The following is a 22,312-nucleotide window of genomic DNA, read 5'->3' on the forward strand; positions in this document are numbered from 1 at the left end:
AAAGTCTACTTTTCTACTGATACTAGCAGAATTTTTGGAAATGACACTAGGGAAAAATATTTATAGCAACAAGCTGATTAATCTGAATAAAAGCTAAGGGGATAAAATGCACAGAGTAACTTAAATCATAAATTCAAATGCACCTAAAAGAAAACAGATAGTCATTATATTTTACTATCAAAATGAATAATTGTTAAATTCCTCATTAAAAAGTACTTTACAAGACTTATTTACTACAATAAAAGTACCTGCAACATTACTCTCACTTTGCATAATTTTTTGTTAATTACTTAGGCTTAGCAATATGATGGAAAAGCTAATAATGTTTAGTACTTATATAAAGGGACAACCTAGAAGGAAACCAAATTCCAAATGGTTTTAAATTACCCAAAAGATGAAAGAAATTTTTATCTTCCCTTCATTTCCAAGCACTTATTTGAGGGATAAAAGCAGGTTAACACAACTGCTTGATTTAGAAATACTAAAAACAAGATGACTCATCTCTCCTACACTTTGTTCCCTCATTTCATCCCTGCTCCCCTGCTGAAAGAATAACATTAGGTTTTGTTAGTGCTGTTAAACAATATAAATGACTTATCTGTAGAGGAAAACTATCATGATTAAAACTAAAGAAATATTTATTTCCAAATGTATTTGCTTCTGATATTTAAACACATATAAAAGTAAAACACTTCTGATATGAATAATGTGAAACTAAATAAGATATAAATTATTGAAAAGGGGATTACTGGAAACAGTGGAGGTCAAAATGGATGTTTGCTTGAGACCAGGAAAAGGAAGCAGTAAAGAGAGGACACAAACAAAAAGCAAGTCTTAACTCTATGAGCAATATTAATACCTAAAGGAAACCACTTTGCCATTTGAGTAAGTTTATTAACACAAAAAGCCTACCTATCATAATCCCATTAAAATAAGAACTTTGATGAATAATTATTTAAAGGCTTTCTTAATTAGAAGCAAAGATACAATTTTCCTATACTACAAATAATATTTTATGTAAAATATTTGTATCCATGTTTTTCTTGACACTTTCCTCTTCTTATTTATTTGTCAGCAAATCAAGCAACCTGCTGACCTGGACTGAGTGAAGAAGTCAGCTCTCCTCACAGCTCTCTTCATATATTTGAAAACCAAACAAGGAAGTTAAATTTTCCTACTGTATTATATTGCCAAGTGCTCAAATAAAATATATGTGGAAGGAAGAGCAGAAAATATATTTGAAAAGTAAAAGAGGACCCATTTAAGAATATTGCTTTTAAACAAAACAAATTTATATAGAAAACATAGACTTCAATATTTCGCAAAGCAAAATGTTGCACTTTTCTATTTAAATATTTAAATTAGTAGAAAAATTCAATATCAATATTGCAAGCTAAAAAATACCATGGACAAAGAAATGCTGCCTAATTTTGCATGTCAACTTTGCATTCCTTAGACCTTAGAGATAACATAAAACATTCCAACCATGATGTGGTTATGAAAAAACACACTGCTTTGTGGAAGAAAAAAGTGTCTTGAATCACATGGAGTTAGTAAAAAAATTGTAAAAAAAATAGCATCTTCTTCAAACTTTCTAACCTAAAAATCTTTTTCTACGTGGAATACATGCACAGAGTTTCATATATCAACAGAGTTTCATAATATATTAACAGTTTCAGAGTCCAGTATGGCTACTCTAAAAGAACCTAGGTTGAGCATCTTGTCTTTGAGTAAGGGAAAATCCAAGTAAGTGCAAGTTTTAGGTAACTCCTTCCCATCCATCAGCATCATAGCCCAGAGGTATCTTGATCCAGATATTGGAATCTGCTTCAATTCCTAATGATAGATTTTTCTCTCACAAGTTTTCTCTGACCCTTTTTGAATCCACATAACATTCAGGACCCACAGAGTGTTGTGGTAAAGAGTTCAACAATTGAGCTTCTGTGTAAAGAACTATCTTAGGCTTGGACCTGACACAGTTTTTAAATGTGACTAAACTTTCCCCTATATCACATGTACTTTGTACACCTGTCCTACATTCTCCTCTCAATCATTTCCCCCACCCCAGGCTCAAGAATTTTGAAGGTGCAATTCTTCACTTTGACTTATTCTTGACTTCCTCCAACCTGTTCCATAGAAACAGTGTAGATTTATGTAAAGGCAAAATTAGGGTCTCTTTCATTCTTCATTCTATCATTTTCCTAAAAGTGTTCTGACTTCCAGTTCTTGTTCCTAATTGGCAACACACAGTTCATGGTCAAAACTATGAACCAGAATATAACTTCCTTTTTCAACTCAAATCTTTCCATGTCCCTTTACACTTACCTGAATGGGAATTTTAAGTGCCATTGTATTTTTGTCACTCTGTCTCAGACAGTCTTTCTGCTTTTCTTGGTTTGTAAGTTCAGTTCTATGCTTTTTCAGAATGAGTTTTTACCAGCTGCAGGCTTTCCTGTTCTGTTACTCACTTCTCTTTCCTGATCACTTGTGGTGATACTGCATAACACGTGTACAACTAGCACACATAGGAAAAGTACAGACATCTGTAGTACTTTCTGCTCATCAACTTAAAAATGTATTTTCATCTGAAAACTTTCAACTTGTTATGCTACCAGATACTACTCTTTTATTCAGATATTAAATAAAGGAGTATCTGTTTTGTTTCAGCTTCATCTACTGTGCATTTCAAAGTAATTGAAATTGACTTTTTTAAATTTCTAATCAACAAAGTAAGTTCCTTCACAGTGAATAAAGGAGAAATAGTGATACATCAAAATACCTTTCCAGTAGTACTTCCCAGAGGCTCGCACTGTCTTCTCTGAATTGATAATTACCCAGTGATTTTATTATGTCAAAACTGTTAACAAGAAAAGGTTCACCAATGATACTTTAATTTCAAATTATCCTGAAATGTGTTTAGTGGGTTTTTTTTAATCTGCTCCCTAACAGTAGCATTTCTGTGCACCTTATCTCCAATTTGACATTTTAATAATAAATCAACGCAGCTAGTAATATTTCCTCTGTGTTCAGTCTCTGAAATAATATGATACAACAGAAAGTAATAACAGAGTTAAAATAATTAAGTATATCTAAAGTATACTAGGATAAAATGACATGTAGACATGTCTTTTTAGTCAGTAGGAAAAGAAGATCACATCAAATTTAGAAATAAACCAATTATAATGAATCTCTGTTTTAAAATATGACTTAAATTACAGGTTGAAAGATTATCACACAGGAAGATAATGTGAGTTTTGCATGAATCACTACTAATCAGCTATCCTCAAAAAGGAAAGTATCTTTGACTGAAATGCTATATTAAAAAGTATAGAAAATATGTACCTTAGTTCTTTTTAAAGTATCAACTGTAAGTCTACAAACTATATTTTAATTACTGTTGATGAGCACGATACAGGTTTTCCTGTTCATTACTCACAGTTGCATACCAGCTTGCCAGTTAAATCTTTGTTAATATTCTCATTTCTAAATGCTTTGAGTATGATCAGTGCTTACTTTCTGCTAGGAAAAAGGCATAAAACACAAGTTCAGTTGCTTACTGGGTTTATGAAGAAGAATATTGTCAGGAGATTGCTTTGACAGTTTGATTAGATTAACACAATCCATCAGCTTGCACAACATACGTTGCTCTTCAAAATGCAGGTATTGCAGCTTCCTTAGTTGATGCTAATGCATTTAAATTGAAAAGCACTGGTATCACATCTTTACAATGCAAATTTCCATGGAAAATAAATTGAAATACACTGAATGGCATCTGATAACAGTATTTCTAAACACAGTCTTCTCACAAAAGAATAAGTTAAAAAGAAATGAAGCACAACTACCTGTATGTTTTCTCATGAAGATGCAACTATATTTTAAAATGTACATAGAATTTGTAACTATTTTACATATATGGAAAACTACATGACAATTTCTGGAATTGTTGAGCTGTACAGGTAAAAAATACTACAGCAGAAATTGAAAAATTTGCAAGATAGTCAGCATGGGTTTAGGAAAAGCAGGTCCTGCTTGACTAACCAGAGCTCTTTCTATGACAAGGTGACCTGCTGTGCTAGGTTCTGATTTATGGTTGCAAAAATAAATTATTAATTTTATAATGTATTTTATCACATAATCATGATACAGCAATGTCATCAAATCTTTATATATCTGAATTTTTGTTAACCAAGCACAAGTACTCTGAAATGACTACTGTAAAATGTGCACAACTTTTCAATATTTTTCAGCAGATGTTGAAGATGCACTGAGTAACATTAGACACTGACTAAGAGCCATTTAATAGACTGCACTGACTTCCATATAATAACAAAATGCACTACTGGCCTTGACATAATTTCTAATTAACCCAGGATTATGTAAAATGGATTGAATAGGGTTATCTGAAAGCTTATGTCAGCATTCACATTAGCAAGTAACTGAAGGCAACAGATGACAGGAAGATGAGAGCAGCCTGGACTGAGGTTCCTACAGGATATTGCCTATAAACATCTACAAGTACAAACCTCATAATGAGCAACGTGGATATTGGCACCACAATGTTCAAAAACCTGGAAATTTTCATTTCCATGGCTGTAAAAAATACATCTTTAAAAAAACAACTTAGTGGTACTGGAGAGAGAAAACATTTTTAATTTCAAAAAAATACAAGGAAAATACAAAAGCTGCAATTGAAGGACTTGGAAACAAAGGTAGAAAGGTTGGTGAATTGTCAGTGCTCCTTAAAACAGTGGAGAAATAAAAGCTAGCTTGTGTGAAATTAAAGCATTGTGAACCCCTCCAAATGGAATGAACAGAAATCACAGTAATCAACTAAATACAACTATGCTTTATTGTCCTGAAAAAGTGAGCTGAAGTATCCTTAGTGTTATAATATTCAACATTTCAAAATAATAGTAGCTAAATTCAGTATATAACCCACTATAAACATACTTACAAACCCTTATAGAAAAGGGTATTGTTCAACTTAACAAATTACCAAAGGCACTTAAAAAAAAAAGAGAGTATTGTTTTTTAAATTCATTTCATAAGTTACCTTCAAATGAAACTTCCAAATCCATTTTTTGAAACTTCTGTCAGCATATATGATTGAGAAACTTGTGCCATTTGCAACATACAATTCAACTTCTGATTGCATGAATTCAGTATTTCTCAAACATCAGGGTCAATACAAACTGAGAAAGCCATATAAAGTACACTGTTCCTTCTTACAATTAACTTCTTCATTAAACAAAAATCAAGTCCTATTTTTCCCTCCCTACTCCCCTCCAGAATTTAATCCACGTATCTCCAGCTTGAATCAAAACTTATCTTCCTTCAACTACCACCAGTCACAACTATCACAAACTACAACAGCAGATGTGGAGTCACCATCTCTGAAAGATGTTTCCCACAACAGCTATTTTCACTTTGTAAACTCTTTCTTTCATTGTTTACAAAGTCATGACAGTACTGCAACACAGCAATGATGCTCAAGTTGTGATTCAGATATTATACTTAGTCTTGAGGGACTGTTTTATAGACATGAATTTTAGCCTCATTGAAAGATATCATTACTCTATGGAACATTATTGAAGACAACTGAGTTGCATGAAATGAATCTTCCCCACCAACTCCCATGTACAAGTTTGTTTATGGTTTATTGCACACACAGTGAAAATGGATTAGGGTGTAGCCAAAAATGTTGAACAGAGAAATGAATCTTCATTCACAGGCATATGTTTTCAAGAAGGTAAATAGACTAGGCAAAATTTAAAACAAAACAAAAGATGGAAGCATCAAATTAATTCACTAATTTAAAATATGCAGTAATTATTAGTAATAACTGATTTGTATAGTTAATCAGAATAACCAGTATATTTACTACAAATTTCACCATTTGTACTTTCACAGTATATACTCTGTTCAGAGATCTGAATAATCACAACTACTTTATTTTTGAACTAGTTGTGCCCAACTGAAAATTTCCACCCTGAAGTTTTTTTGTTGTGTAGAAATGTATCTTAATACATAAAGGTGGCAAAGACTTAGTGAAATAATGCTTACTAAAGACAGCCCAGAGGACTGCTATAATCAGATTTAACTTGAAAACCATTGTCCATTTCTGATGCCATATTAGGCATCACTTCAGAACTTCTTCATATTCACTTACAGACTCCAGCATTACTAGCATTATTTCAGTTTCATACTACAAAAAAAAATTAATTCCAACCAAGCACAGAACAGCCAAAATTCATCAGATTTATATACACTTTGAAATAGTTGGAATTTTTTGATCAGTAGGTTCTGACCTACCTCTGGGAGAATAGAATCTAAATTGGGATAACCATATGAATACTTACAGAGAAAAATGTCAAGAAAATGAATGAACTGAATGATGGAACAACTGAGTAATGACAGAAGAAGAAAATTACATATTCTATCTGATTTAAAGGGATTAATATTATTTCTATTAGATGGAAATTTAAAAAGAATAGGAATTGGGCTTTTGGAAATTCTGTGAGGGAAAAGTACAGCACAGATTGTCTGGAAAATGTAAGAGAAAAATATGTTGAACAAAAAAATCCTATGCAGAAATCCTATGAAATGAGAGAAGCAAGAGCTCTATTGAGGAAAAGAGGAATTCTTGATATCAGTAACTGTTGCCAGTTATCTCAGAAGAACTGTCATGCAGATGTTCTGAAACACGTGTCTTAACTAAGGAAGACAGGTCAGGGAAAAAAAGTAGATATGCAAATCATCAGCATAAGCTGACAGTGAAGTTGAAAGAAAGCCTCAGATCACCCATGAGCAGGATGGAGGAGGAAGAGTGAAAAAGAACCAAGAACCCCTGTGAGACAGGAAAAAAGGGCAGAATACTCTCAAAATAGACAGCCAAGGACAATGCAAGTGGCAGAGCAAAGCACAAGACTGTCACGGAGCAGGAATACAAAAAAAGGCCAGAATATTAAAGTAGTGATCACTACTAGGAGCTAAAGGACTGGAGAGACAAAGGAAGATAAGATTTTTATTATTTCATGTAGTTCTAATGAGATTGTGGATTCCAGAAACAAACAGTAACTATACCAATTTCATAAGCCCTTCACAAGGATCCATGCTGCTATAAAGAAGTTATTTTTACTGAATTTTACTGGGTTTGTCAAATATTAGTTTCTCCTTTCTTCCCTGACATCCCCCCCCTCACCTCAAGTTCTGTTTGAATCTAGGTATTATGTCTTACACAGTGGAAAAGAGTTAAAATGATCTTTAATGTTTAATAGATTTTCTGTGCAGGCTGTGTTAGCTATGGATGTCTTAATAAATTTGAAACAAGGAACCAGAGAACTGTACAACACGTTAGGACCTTTGAACATTTGTTCAGGTTTTAACAGCAACAAGACATCAGAACAAAAAAGGGAAAAGTCAAATGGCAGTCATGGTTTAGTTGCTAGTGCTCACTTCTACAAACAATAATAACTAACACAACTAACTGGAGCTTCAGAAAAGAAAACTAAGTAGATTTAAAATATTAAACTAAACAGCTTGAAATTGTAGTGTAATCTTAAATGTAATGTAGTCTTAAAACATCAGTGAAGCTCAGTGAGGAGAGGCTCAGTGGGAGGAAGGAGCATAACATTAAAGAGCATGTGGATGTAAGAAAGGAAATTTTGGTTTTTGTCTTCTTGTATAGCAACACAATTCTCTTCCAGACTTTGGTCTTTGAGAACAATATTAATTTTAATAAAGCCTTCTTCTAGAAACACCGGCTACTTCAAAGTAGCCAAGGAGCAAAATAAACTGCTTTCAAGACTGTATCTAACATTCTACAAGTATTCTATACTCATTCATCAAGATCCTGATCAATAAAGCACTTGAGAGTACATGCTTAAATAAAACAATTCATGAGTTGTTCTATTGAAGTCAATGGGATTATTCACATTCTTCAAGCTAACTAAGCTAAGCATAAGAAAAAGCACTTTTCTCTGCATTCACAATCAACTTCCATTTAACCACAGAAAAATTAACATCTATTTCAACAGTACTGGAAGCTGCCTAAAGAACTTGAACTTAGAAAAACCTACAGGCTCCCTATGCATATCACTGAGTTTTGATTTGCTGGTTTTTTCATGTCTAAATACTTTCCTCATAAAAAAGCGTGGGTTCTTATTTTTTTCTTTCTTTTACTTTCCACACTGAATCGTCCCTGATGTCAATGAATGCCTCCAAAGAAAAATGGACAAAAATTAGCAATACACAAACATATTTCTAATTCACACTTACATTAAAACAGTTGATCAAGTGGTCAAGAATTTCACATCACTAGTCCTTTTAAACATTATGAAAAGAATTTTAAGTCACTTTTTGCAATAATGCAGAGAGCTTCCATTTTGAGATGAAGATTTTTAAATTTGAGTGCCTACCAGCATGTTGTGTACTTAGGCTACAAATTTAATGAAGATGGAGTCAATATGTTCAATGGAGCCTAAAAAGGCATTCAGCTGATAAGCCACTTTAAACCATACATCTCATAAATCACTCTAAATCCCTCTCTAGGCTCCTGAGTTTATTTACTGTGTGAAGCGTAGAAACCCAACACAGCAATGAACACAAACTTGCAGAAAGACACCCCTCTTCTTGCATTTATATCTCAAACTGAACTGGTAGGAAGGACAGACCAGGAACTTTGGAGTTCTAGATCTGACAGACCTCTAAACACAGAAATTCCCATGTATTGGCAAGTAATAGGCAAACCCATTCAAAGGCATGCATTTGTGCCAGTTAACGACTTCAAATGTCATGGAGAGTCACACACAGGGGCTGTCACTGCCGGTTTTATATCTGCCAGTGCCAGTGAAACTGCAGATCACAGTTGGGAAGCTGAATGTGAACACTGCTCTGTGCTAGAACGTGGTCCAGCAGAAAATCAGGACCCACTTAGTCTGCTTTCACTGAGAATTTGGGAACCCCATCTCTCCACAAGAAACCACAAAATAAATTGGAAAAACTAACAAACTAGACTTGGATGATCAACAAAAGATACATACACGCCATTATAATTCTACAAATACCATCTGGCTTTTTTTCTACTATAGGAGAAAACCTGTGAGCTATATTCATATATAAAACACTGTCATATATGAATGAGAGTATTCTAAATTCACACTGAAAAGCTAAATTATTGTTTAAGAAATTTGGTTTTTCTCCCTGTGCACATAATCCTTAGGCATGTTAAAGACGTACATAAAGTTGTGTGTATATATATATATATATATATATACATGGTTAAAGCAGTGTGCCTGTTTTTTTAACTAACACTCTTACCTTCTTTTCTTTGAGTTTTCCATTATTTCAGATTGCACTTAACACAAGACAAACAATAAGAGGTTAGTGACTTCAGTAGTGCTGTACTACTGAAATATAATTGCCTGCCACAATAAATTCCTAATGAGCACAACTCTTGCCAGTGGAAGGTTGCCCTGGCAACAAAATTATTCCAGAAGGTAACTACCCATTTGGTACAAGGCAATGACACTCAGTTGTCTGACAAAGATTTGAAAACTATAAAAACTTTTTAACTGCTCAAGTTCAACAGAAACTTGATGTACCACGACTCTCTTGACACAAGAAAATACTGAATACAAAGGGATTGAGAAACTTCCACATGAATGCAGAGTCAAAACAAGGGCATTATGTTAAAACAGGTACACGTTTGGATTGCCAGTCTTACAATAAAAAGTTCTTCTCTCACTTGTTCATGTCTTCTTATAGTTCCAAACAACTAAATATGATTTAAACCACACTTTTACATTTACTTTTAAAGAGAACAATGTGAAAATGTTTTCCTGAATTATAATGGAAGTTGGCAAGATCAAGGCTGGGCTCAGTAGACAGTAAGATGGTGAATTCCAGCTCTGAGGTAGGGAGCTAAAAATATTCCCAAGAGAAAACAAGAGGTGGCAGAATCAAAAGTAGAGGCACGACCTGAGTACAGCCTCCTGAGGACACTGATGCTTTTTAACCCAAGAGCTGTTTTCACTCACAGTCTAGGGCAGGTAGTGACAAGAAGAGTCACTACCAAGAAACACAGTATCTTTTACCTTTATTTCCCAAGAAAATTAAACTTTCATGTTCACATTTTACATCTGGCAGGAAAGGTTATATCCCACTATGACTGTTTCCCCTACTCCAGAACATTTAACCTACTAGCCAGTTTCAAATTGACAAATGCTTAAAAATTTGAAAGACATGATCCTTCCCACATGTTAGTAATTGGATATTAAATATTCATATGTCCTGACACTTCTTACAAGGTAACTAAGTCAGATTCTAAAATTAGGTTATTGTCAAATGAGAAAGTGTTCATAAATTAAAAGGACAAAAGTAACAGAATAGAATCTGTGTTGTTCAATAAAATACTAAGGGGTCTTGAAAAATATTAATTTGGTAGAGATGTATAAAATTGTTCCAAATAGCTTTTACTGGTAAAAAATAAAGTTGGCTTCAGAAACTTTCAGAAAGCTATTGTGCCACTGAATAATAAAATGACAAATGAAATGCAGTCTGGATATATACACACAGAGGTAAAAACACTGCAAAGCATAAACATCTGATGTCATGAATCACTGAGACAGTCAAGCTGGACTAACCATGTACAAATACCTGATGTACTCATCTTTGAGAGGATAAATGGATTCTCAGCACTTCTGGAAAATTGTACCAATATTATTTCTTAAAACTTAACCTTAGATGCCTACTTTTAAAAAAAATCCCCTTAATCAAAACCTAGTGATGAGCTACATAAATGATACCAAGAAATAAATGGGACAAATAAACAAATATGTCTGTTACCATATTGGTCAATGAAGCATGATGTCCATTATGAGACAGTGTTCATTTTTATTTTCATGTAAGTCAAAGAAATGAAAAGTACACTGCAGCAGAAGGGAAGATATAAATGGTGGTCAATACATTTACATTTTCCAGAAAAAAATAGTGTTTATTTTGGGCAAAGAAAGCATTGGTCTCCTCAACTAAGAAAAAAGAATAAATTTCAAGAAGGAAAAAAATGTATTTTTCTAGACCCATCAGCAGGATTTCAGAAAGAAAGATAAAGCTGGCAGGCTTTACCAGGAACAGGTGCTCCCTATTCAAGTTTGTCTAAGGGATGCAACCTGAGAAATGTACTATCTACCATGAAAGAAAATCTTTGGAAAGATGGCAAATAAGGACAAGCGATCGTTCTGATCTAACACTAGGGCTGAAATCACAGCTCTTCTCTCTCATCCTCTCTCCCTTGCACTGGCTCTGGTTCTCATCAGCCTCCTCAGCTCCCTAATGTGAAGAAAACTAATAGATACTGTCAAGGAGCTGAGGAGAACAGAAACTAGAGGAAAAACCTATTCCAGCAGTGAGACAGTAAATCAACTCACCAGTACTGTCAAATTCTGTCGGTGTTATTATTTGCCTTTTTCTGTGTCTTTTGTTAATCTCGGTAACTGTTTTGCATTTTAAATGGTAGGATTTTATAAATTCTTTCATTTGTACCTAATTTTACACAGTAAGCTTTAAGTACCTTGGTAACAGAAAAGTTTTCCTCACACAAGAACAGGGCAATGCTGCTAAGTAGGACAGCAGGGCACTGTAAACAGTACCTACCTCACCTCCATGGTTTTGTGTTTCCAATGAGTCTGAGTGCATTATTCATGTCAACTGCATCAGCTTCTTACTGGGGAGCTGGCAATACAGCAGTCAGCTAAATGGTATGAAACAAAAATGCCTCCTGGCAGGTGAAAATATTAGGCTGTACACTTCAACTCTAAACATTCACGCAGCATATGACAGCATATATTTAGAACTGAAAACTAACATACATTGCTGCTACTTTATTTTCCTTTTCCTTTACTGAGCAAGTTTTTAGCTATGAAACTTGTATTGGTGTCTCTTCTGTGAATTATGTACTACTACATGGTGAGTTACACAGAGAAATCACTGCACAAAAGACATCACAAAAAGATAATTTATGTGAGAACATCAGATCAGAAGGTAAACATTTTAATGAAAAATACATCCACTCCATTCTACATGAAAAATAAATTAATTACTTTTATGTCTATGAAAATTCCTATCCAATTTAAAACACCAGTCAGTATAACACCTTGTTATCTTGCATCCAGATAATTTGATGGCATTGTTAGAGCCTTCCTTCCAGCTGCAAACTGCCTACAAGTCAAATGCAGCTTTGAACTCCATATTTAAGCAGTTAAATATACTGATACTCAAAACTAAACACTGTTCTGCTCTGAGTGTTGGTATACAAGCACTGACATTCCAGTCCTGTATTGCCATTTCTAGTCAAGGATGAAGAAGTGGGAATGGCTGCCACCACTGAAATGGAATTGCTTCCTATCCCCAACACAGGAGCACACAGCTACATAAACACAGCGTATCTTACGAGTGCCTGAAGAACAACACACATTTTAAGAATTTAAATAAATGAAAATAAAAACTTCAATGGAAACTGCCATGTCTTAGTCTGAAGAAAGGATACTTTCTGAGATTTGATGGTAAGCATATAAAATCTTATCTAGAGTAAGACAGCACAGATGCTGAGCATTGAGCATCTCTACCTTTTCTAATACAGTATGCTAAATCCTGAGTTAAACTTAGAAGCCCACAGAAGTCACTTTCAAATAGCAAAGAAATCTTTAAAATAGTGTCAAAGCATCCTTCTGTCAAGGACCAAATATAAAACTAACTTGTATTTTTTAAGTCCATGGAAATGTGTTAAACACTTGTATATACTGAATAATTAAGCCATCATGCCACTTTGTTTTACCAATCCTTTGTGCCAAAAAAGATGATAACATATAAGATAAAAAGGCAAGATATAATAAAAGATAAAACTCAGGTCTTATGTTATTTTGGTTTGTGGACATGAACATTCATATTTATCAGTTTTAGTTCTATGGATTTAAATTTTAAATATCTTGGGTATAACTTAACAAGCAATTGGTATTTTGAAAAAATTTACAAGATATTTACTGCACTAAAAAAAAAAAACAAAAAAACCACCATCAAGGCCTGAAACAAGTGAAGAAGTAGGATAATTCACTCATCAAAATGCAATTCAGGTTAAAGAATAAATCAAACTAAATACTTACAGCTAACAAGCTTTCTCAACATATATTTTGTAAGCAAAATTCATAATTTCTTTATTTTTTCTGCTTTACACAGTTCTTCAGAAGACAGTGATGTATTCTAGTGGATTTCATAGATACAGTTACAGAATAACAGAGCATTTACTGATGTGAGGATTTGGGAGCATTTCCAAATTTCTCTTCCCCTCAACTCTAACTAGCTCAAGTACAGGTATTTTGGATATGTTCAGCGATTTACTCCAAAGACCCTAACAAGTGACTGATGAACCCTAAATTAAACTAGACAGAGACTATGACTCCAGCCAGAGTACTCTTACTACCCTACATTCCACCACAGAGGTGGATATCATTAAAGTGTCCAATTCTATTCTCACAAAAGTCACTGGAAGAACAGTAACAAATACCGAGAGACAGTTCCAACACCTCCAGCCAACAGCAGTTATCTCTCACTCTAGGAAATACACAACAGCAGACAATTTAGGTGTGTTGTTATTCCCCTGAAAACCCTCTGCTGCAGTTCATGAGAAACTGGGGCCTGCTGCGAGAATCACCAATCTAGAATTTAAGCTGGAAACAGCACAGTATTTATTTTTCCACTGAAACAGATGAAAACAGGCAGCTTGGCGAAACAAGGCATGGTTTCAGCTTTAATGGGGAGAGAGGAAGACAAAAGAGAGAAAAAATGTTATTTTCCATGAAAACAGCAGCAGCAGCAGATCCTCTCTTTCAAAAGGTGCCACTGGTCCCTTCTAATGGATTTCTGCAGGAAACAGAGCCAGAATGCACTCTGGGTGCAGACATGAAGGGATCTGACAATTCCGCCTGCCTTCCTATTCCTTCCACATGAAGGAATCTGACTGTCCCACCCCTCCTGAACCCCTCATCTGACACTGCTCCTATGCCATTCCCACATCATGACACACATTGGGACTAGAGATGCCTATAAACAGGGCCTTCAAAGTGCCCCATCCCTTCCCACGAGCCACAAGGTAGGTAGATCTGAACAAAAGCCTGACATCAACAGTGTAGGGATGAATGCCTGTAGTCCCTGCTGATGTTACATAGCAACATGATCAGTTCACCTTTCTGAGCTTAAAGTGCAGGTAAAGCTAATTCTGTTTACAGTAGTTCAAGATTTTCAGGGGTAAAAGTCAGTACAGGCACATCCTAAGTACCCACTGAAATAGCAGACAGTAAAACTGTGTAAATCTAAGCAGAACTCCCATGTGTCCTTAATTTACCGCTTTAGGACACATGAGGTAGCAAAAGCAAGCCTGATAAGAGGATCAGCAGCCTTTGAGTACAGGGAGAAAAGTAGTTAACCATCTATCCAGCCCTTAAAATTATTAGTAGGATTGCTCCTCCCATTTGTATCTGGAAAGCTAATTATATTTCTTGCCTTTACTCATTTTACATGTCTCTTTCAAATCCAACATCACAGGTCTATCCATAGTTAAACTCTCTGAAAAATTTCTTTAACAATATATCTCTAGATGAGAGATATATTTTGGCCTATAGCAGGCTTTACAGTTAAAAAGATGAGACAGACAAGAAAACCAACTGAACAAACTCCGTCTCTGAAGTGTTTTCCATTCAGAAAGCAGCACTGCTAATACAGCTGTAAACAATTAACTCAGAAATTGCAGGCAACAGAATGGCCTAATGACAAGTTGGGAAAAAATCTGTAACATTATTGCTTAACACCTTAGCAAAAACTTTGCATGAACTTTACTGGCTCTTGCAGGTTCACTGCATTTATTATCCATAGTATCAAGGTGAAAAGATCCATATTATAGGTTGCTAATCAGTGTAATACAAGAACAACTGAAATCTGATTAGCAACTTGAGGAATTGCTTGAAGTTTCAGATAAAGGTGTCTAAGATATCCTTATTGCTTTTAAATACATTATTAGACAAGACATGCATACAAAGAAGTCTACTAAATAACGAAACCTAGAAAACAGCACAAATCTGCTGTACCTGCTGAGCCAAAACACAGAATTACTCCTCAAGCTTGTTTAATATACAAAAATAGTCTCCACTCTGTGAATAAGAATTCTATGTAGGCATTTGGATAAAAATACCTTGAAGAAGGTATTTAAAAGATACCCTTGGAAATCTTGTGCAAAGACCTAAGTATCAAGCTTTTAAATACTACTTTAAATACATCAGAATGTTTTAAAAATTATAATTAAATAATCAGAAGCATTTATTATGGATAAAGATCCCACTGAAGTGCAACTTGACAGGTGCCTATGGACCCACAATGAGAAAGGGCTCCTTCCAGCATGGCAATAGTTTGAGAAACTAACCCCAGACATCCTTCTCAAAGGAAAATTCTCAACATTATCATACAATAATAGCTCAGAGATTAACTCTAATTGAAATTCCGTAAAAAAAAATTTTGGGGGGCATATATCAGTAGTTAGCTGGATTGAAGAGGCTCTCTTACATTATTTTATCATATAGATAAGGCTAATGATCAGGTACCAAGAGCAGTGCTAGAGGTAGCATGGTAAAAAACCTTCAGGAGCTAGAAATACTGCAGCAGCAGAAATTATTCAAAAGGAGATAAATTAGTTACAGTAAAACATTTAAATAGCTCAGTCTTTCAGAAAGTTCTTATAAAGAATAATTTTTTTACTCTGGAACAAAATTCCAGGTAATATACCACAATGAATAACCAATATTATAATGAAACAAAGAAGGCAAAAGAGCCTCAGATGAAACCAATAGCCATGTTCAATTCAGATATTTGTTGAAGATAAACTCTGCAAGGATACCACCTCTTAGAACAGATTAACAGTAGAATAGATAGATTCCTCATTTCCTAACATGTTCTTATCAGATTTGGATACCATCAGACTTCACTGAAACAACATACTGGACTCATTAAATGAAGAGCAAGCAGTTCTTCACCCTCTGTTACAGGTCTGGACAAATGATCTAGCAGACATTCTGGCATTAAAGTGCATGAAACCAATAGAACATTTCTACATAATGAGTAGATACAAAGACAATGATATTTTAAGATACTACATCTCTTTAGAAGGTGTAAATTATGAGTTAATCTCATATTTACTGATTAATACAAATGAAAATTCTTAGGGAATTTAAAATTTGTTACTTTTCCCTCCCCCACTAACTTCAACAATGAAGTTGGTAGATAAGGATATATAGTTTAAACATACAGTCAAGAATTGCAACCAGAAGCTACTGGAACATGAAGTCATAGAACTAAGAATGCACAAACCATTTTTCTCAAACATCAGTTCTTTCTCTTGACAATAAGAAAATAAGTTATTAGGGAAAAATAATTACCACACCAAGAGGTCAGCAACATGGAGTTTTGTCTGAACAAACAGTAAGACAGAAGACATGACAAAGGTCAAAGGCTGAGAACTGAAGACTGAAAGCTAATATTAGACTGAGCAGTTAAGCAGATGGACAATAAGAGGCCTGGAACTCAGAATCGATGGAGGGCATTGATTAGGCACAATTCAATGTTTCACTTCTCTGAAGAGACAGAAGGGAGTATTGAGTGAGTGTTCAATTTAGTACTATAAACTATCATGACATCAAGTGCTTGGCTTTGAAGGGCAAGAAAACTGAAGACATTAAATGTTTCTAAGTAGTGGTGATCATTGAAGGTTTTTTCTTTTATTATGGTGATACTTAGACAACACTAAATCAAAAGGTTCAAGAAAAAGCACTCACAAAGATACTGGCATGTCCAAAACACATTACCAGGGTTATGGAGGTTTAAAAAAGTACTTACTTGGTATGTGTCCCATAACCTGATGGTACACCGTAAAGGGACTTCTCTCATCAGCAAGTTATTCATCCAACGGAAAGCAAATTGCAAGTATTTCACCTCATGCTGATCCAAGTGCCTATGAACTTGTTCTGAAGACAGAATAAACAGGTATTTTACTGCAGCTTTTCTGAAATCTTGAAGTATCAAATTCTCTGTCTAAAACAATCAAATACTCCTCCAATCTCAAGGAAAAAACTTGTGGTGGTGCATGCACATTCTCACATCCAAATGAGAACACTCAAAATATAAATTAGTTAAACATTACACTGGACTGATTTTTCTGCCACTTCATAGATTAAATAACTGGTCTGAGTTGCACTATCTTAATAAAACATTAAGATCAGAGTTTTAAAATATACCACAGAAATATACAAAGTTATAATGTGAAATCATTAGGTACATATATCCTCACTAATTTCTTAGGCTACAAATTTTTTGGGACAACACAACAAGAAACATAGTTTCCAAATAACATAATGGCCTCCAAAAATAAAATTTTCGCAATCAAAAAAGAAAATTATTAAATTAAGAAGGTAAAGAAATATAAGGAAAGGACATATAAAGGTTGCATTTGTTTGAGACAAGAAAAAGTGTGATTAATGTGTAGGAAATACAGTGAGAAAACTTAACTAATTTACAGCTTAAATAATTTCTTAGTATTACAAATAAATGCAAATAAAACCAATACAAATCAGTGGTTTCTAAACCAGTACTCTCACACTGTGTTTTTATTGTAGAACACATACTATTTGAAAGCTGTGATAATCACTTGCATGGGTTATTGCTAGAGCTAAGAGAACTAATCTACTACATGGCTTGTCTATACTGAGAGAATTTTCTGCAAAAAGGATCCCAGACATTCTGTTAACAGGCTTTAATTAACAGGCTCAAATATGACATTAGCATGGTGTAGATGACAAATACTGCAGAAATGCTCATGTCTTATTTTGGACAAATTTATGACAAGAAGTCTTTGTTAAAGCCTAAGACAATCCTACTGTCCTCCTGTATACAAATACATCTTTGGAGATTTTTGCTGCCCAGATTATCCCTTCATCCAAATTCACAGAGGTGTATTACCAGCTAAAACAATGAGTAAATGCTCATCTTCCAAATTTTACAAACCTAAGAAATATCTAAAAAGGCACTAAACTACTAAATTAATTAAAAGAATAATCCCAAGAGTATGGAAGCATTATTACAGGAAACATTACCTAGAGATTAAGGGAACAGAAGTTAAGTGATACTAAATTATGTTAAAGACTAAAGCTGTTCAGTTTTTTTCCCCTCAAGATGTATTTTTTGGCTATATGAAAGTGTCAGCCAATATAAAACAGTTTTTCAATATGGAAGCTGGAAGAACAAACCTTTTAGATTTTAAAAACAATCAAAAATGAGGGCTTTTAAAAAAAGTAAGACACAACAACACATTACTCCAAAGGTCCACTTAACACATCTTGTCTCCAATGATAACTAAAAACAAATATCAATGAAAATGTATTAAGAACTGGTATTTCTCCATAGCACTTGTCAGCCTCCATTTATCTGTGGCTAAAGCAGTCTTCAGCAGACCTGGTATTTTTGTTCCTAAAATCACACCCTTCCACAATATAAATATAAACAAATACAGACAAATTCTTAAATTGTAAGGCCCAGAACTGCTTACCATGCTCAAGATGATGCTACAGCAACACTGAACACAGTGGGATAATAAATAGTGGGATAGTCAAGTCTTTTGGCCAGCTGGCAATGCTGTATTTGATGCACCCCAGGATGGGAATTGCCCTCCTGGCCAGGAAAAAACCAGATCCCTTTTTTCAGGGCTGTTCTCCAGCCCCTCCTCTCCCAATCTACACCTGTGCTCAGAATTACTTCATCAAGGGTGCAGCACCTGTAACTTGTTGTTGTTTAAATTTTCAAATCTTAAATAAATCATTGATGATTGCTCAATGCCCCAACCTAACAAGATCCTTTTCCAAGGCATCTTGCTCCTCAAGAGTCAACAGTGCCCCCCAGTATAGTATCATCTGCAGATTTGTTAATGTTCCATTCAACTCCTGCATCCAGATCACTGATAAAAATATTAAATAGAGCTGGCCTTAGACTTGAACACTTAAGGACATCACTGGTGAATGCTCACCTGCCAAATGCAGCCTCACGCACTGCAACCCTTTGAGCCCTGTCCTCTGCCAGCTCTCCACCCACTGCACCATTATTACATCATTTAGATTATTAGACTCATGCCAAATGCTGAATTACTATTGTGTCTCTGCCTTTGCTTTAGAAAATTTAGCTTTAAGTTAAATATACTGAAGTGAGATACTGGGTTAAATTTATTATTTGAATGTCACATGTGGATACCTACACTACAGGCTACTATGATTTGATAATCTAGTACATCAAGCAGGTTGCAAAAAAAAAGGCAGTTTTATTTCTAAGCAAAGTTACTAACTCACAAAATTTTGTTCTTCACACAGCAGAAACAATTTTCATTTGGTTGTTTGTAGCCATTAAAAGTAAGTAATGAAGAACAATAAATTGTGCCAGTTGTGATATTTCAACTATGGTAGTTAATGGGCATAATGAATTTCTTGAAAGTTGCTTTCTAGTCTAAACAAGTTGAAAAATGGATTACTAAACTCTGTGCTTTATACCTAATTGATGCAAGGCTGGAATAGACGATGCATTGAGTAAAGAAGCTAATTCTTCCTACTTTGCAAGTAATTGTAAGCAGAAGCTAATTTGCTGATAAAGGTAATTTGGACTGGCATAATCTAAATCTAAATTTTCCATTTCAATGAAAATAAGTATGTATGTGCAATGAACAAGAAGTTATATAATTACTGTCAGCTTTAGGACATGAGGTATTTTATAAAAACTACTTCTACTGCAGTTTCTGATAACATAATTATTTTACAGCTAAAAAAAACCCCAATTCTTTTATCAAAATTCAAAAGAAATAAAAATTACATTTAGTAAGTTTCCCAACATTTTCAATAAATCTACATATAAAGTTTGGGTGAAGGAAGTCTTCTGATTAAAGACCAAAATACATTACAGCAATGCATTCCAAAGTAGCATACTGTCAAAAATAGGTAACCTGTAGACAAAAACCATTTATAACTACTAATATTTTTATTAAATACACTATTGGTACATTATTTTGAATGATCACATTTAGCCACCTTAAACAGATGCTTCTCATAGCAGATGGGCCTACACACATAAAATATTTATTCTTCATGTTCAATGTAAGCATCTCATGCTGTTTCACTGAAGTCAAAATTAAAATCTGTATGATTACAAAATCATGAACTAAACAGTTAAGGACAGAAACAACCTGTCAAAACAACTCAACTGCTGTTCTGACAGGAAGATGGTGTCAGAACTAGTCTCTAGGCAAGCTTACACATAAGCAAAGAAAAACAGCAAAATAATGTAAGATTATGCCTGAACAGCCAAATTACTGTGGCACAGCATGGTGTCACCACATCCATCTGTACCATTCAACATTTCAGAACATTAGCCTTTGGGCACTCACCTTTATTCCAAGATTCCTACCAATCCTATGGTTTCTGATGTTTGACCTAGTTTTGTAATTTTGAGTATTACTTAAAGTTTATTTTTCAGTCATATTTCAAACCCTGAACACTTTGTCGTTAACTCTATTTTATCAATATTTTATACGTATTCCATTGTGAATATGAAAGTCTTAAAAATTATCTGAAATGCATGTAAGCTAACAGTCTCTCTTAAAGAGGTCTTTTAGTTCAACAAAAGGAAGAAAAGTGTGTATTTCTCATGAAGACCCACTCAATTTTTCTTAAAAAGTGCAATTTTTCTTAAAAACTGCTCTGATACCAAAGCAAAAGGAAATAATGAGCCAATCTTTGCCACAGGAGCTTATTGGCATTGCCCTTTGCATGCACAATGACTTTTTTGCATTGATCCTTAACGTACAAAAACATGCAATAGAAACACATCAGCACTCCTGCCTTCCATGGAATCATATAATCATTTAGGCTGGAAAAGACCTGTAAAATCTTGATCCTAAACCATTAACCTAACCCTGCAAAGCCCACCAATAAACCATGTCCCTAAGGGCCCACATCTTTTAAAAACCTGCAGGGATGGTTGTCGCAGACATCTTTCATGAAAAATCTTTTCTTAGGATTTTTCCTTGTGAGAAGTTGCAGTTTCAGCAACCAAAAGTAAACGATGGTTATCTGCTGCTGTGGAATGCAACAGGTAGACCCGTGATTGGTCTCCTGTGGATGTTTGAATTTCCTGACCACTCATGGCAGAGCTGGCTCTTGCTCTGTCTGAGACACAGATCTTTGTTATTCATTCTTTTCTATTCTTAGCTTAGCTAGCTCTGAAGAAACCTTTTCCTTTCTATTGCTTTTTAGTATAGTCTTAATGTAACATATATTATAAAATAATAAATCAAGCCTTCTGATCATGGAGTCAACATTCTCATCTCTTCTTCATCCTGAAAACCCTTGTGACCACGGTCACAGATGGTGACTCAAACACTTCCCTGGAAAGCCTGTTCCACTCTTGATAATCCTTCTGGTGAAGAAATGTTTCCTGATTTACAATCTAAACCTCTCCAGCCACAACTTCCTCTTGTCATTTCCCCCTGTCCCTTGTTTGGGAGAACTGACCGACCCCCACCTGCTACAGCCTCCTTTCAGGCAGCTGTAGACAACAATAAGGTCTCCCCTGACTCTCTTTTCCAGGCTGAACACCCCCAGCTCCTCCTCATCAGACTTGTGCTCCCGACCCTTCCCCAGCTCCACTGCCCTTCTATGGACACGCTCAGCACCTCAATGTCTTTCTTGCTGAGAGGGGCCCAGAACTGAGCACAGGATTTGAGGTGTGGCCTCGCCAGTGTTGAGAAAGGATATTCACTGCCCTGGTGCTGCTGGCCATGCTGTCTCTGATACGAGCCAGGATTACACTGGCCCCCTTGGCCACCAGGGCACACGCTGACTGATGTTCATCCAGCTGCTGTCCTGCACACCCAGCCCTTTTCTGCAGGGCAGCTCTCCAGCCATGCTGCCCCAGCCTGTAGGGCTGCAGCTGGCTGTTGTGACCGAAGAGCAGGACCTGGCACTTGGCCTTGCTGAACCTCACACAACTGGCCTTAACCCATTGATCCAACCTGTCCAGATCTCTCTCCAGAATCTTCCTACCCTCCAGCAGATCAACACTCCCACCTGATTTGGTGCAAACTGGCTGAGGATGCTCTCCATCCCTATCCTACAGTTCCCACATACAGAACCTTGCAGTCCAAAAGAAAAGACCTTGTCACCAGTCAACGACTGCTTTCTTTTTT

At 35.2% G+C, this 22,312-nt stretch overlaps 1 protein-coding gene across 1 annotated transcript in view; it reads right to left on the bottom strand.

The window, feature by feature from the left end:
• TBC1D22A (TBC1 domain family member 22A) overlaps nt 1-22,312 on the bottom strand; it is a 140,791-nt gene that overhangs the window by 49,584 nt on the left and 68,895 nt on the right. Inside the window, exon 11 of the mRNA XM_054631460.2 lies at nt 16,933-17,060. Within this exon, the coding sequence (XP_054487435.1) occupies nt 16,933-17,060 (128 nt within the window). The remainder of the gene's footprint in view (nt 1-16,932; nt 17,061-22,312) is intronic.

This window comes from Agelaius phoeniceus, chromosome 5 (genome assembly GCF_051311805.1).
Source record: "Agelaius phoeniceus isolate bAgePho1 chromosome 5, bAgePho1.hap1, whole genome shotgun sequence".
Classification (NCBI taxonomy): Eukaryota; Metazoa; Chordata; class Aves; order Passeriformes; family Icteridae; genus Agelaius; species Agelaius phoeniceus.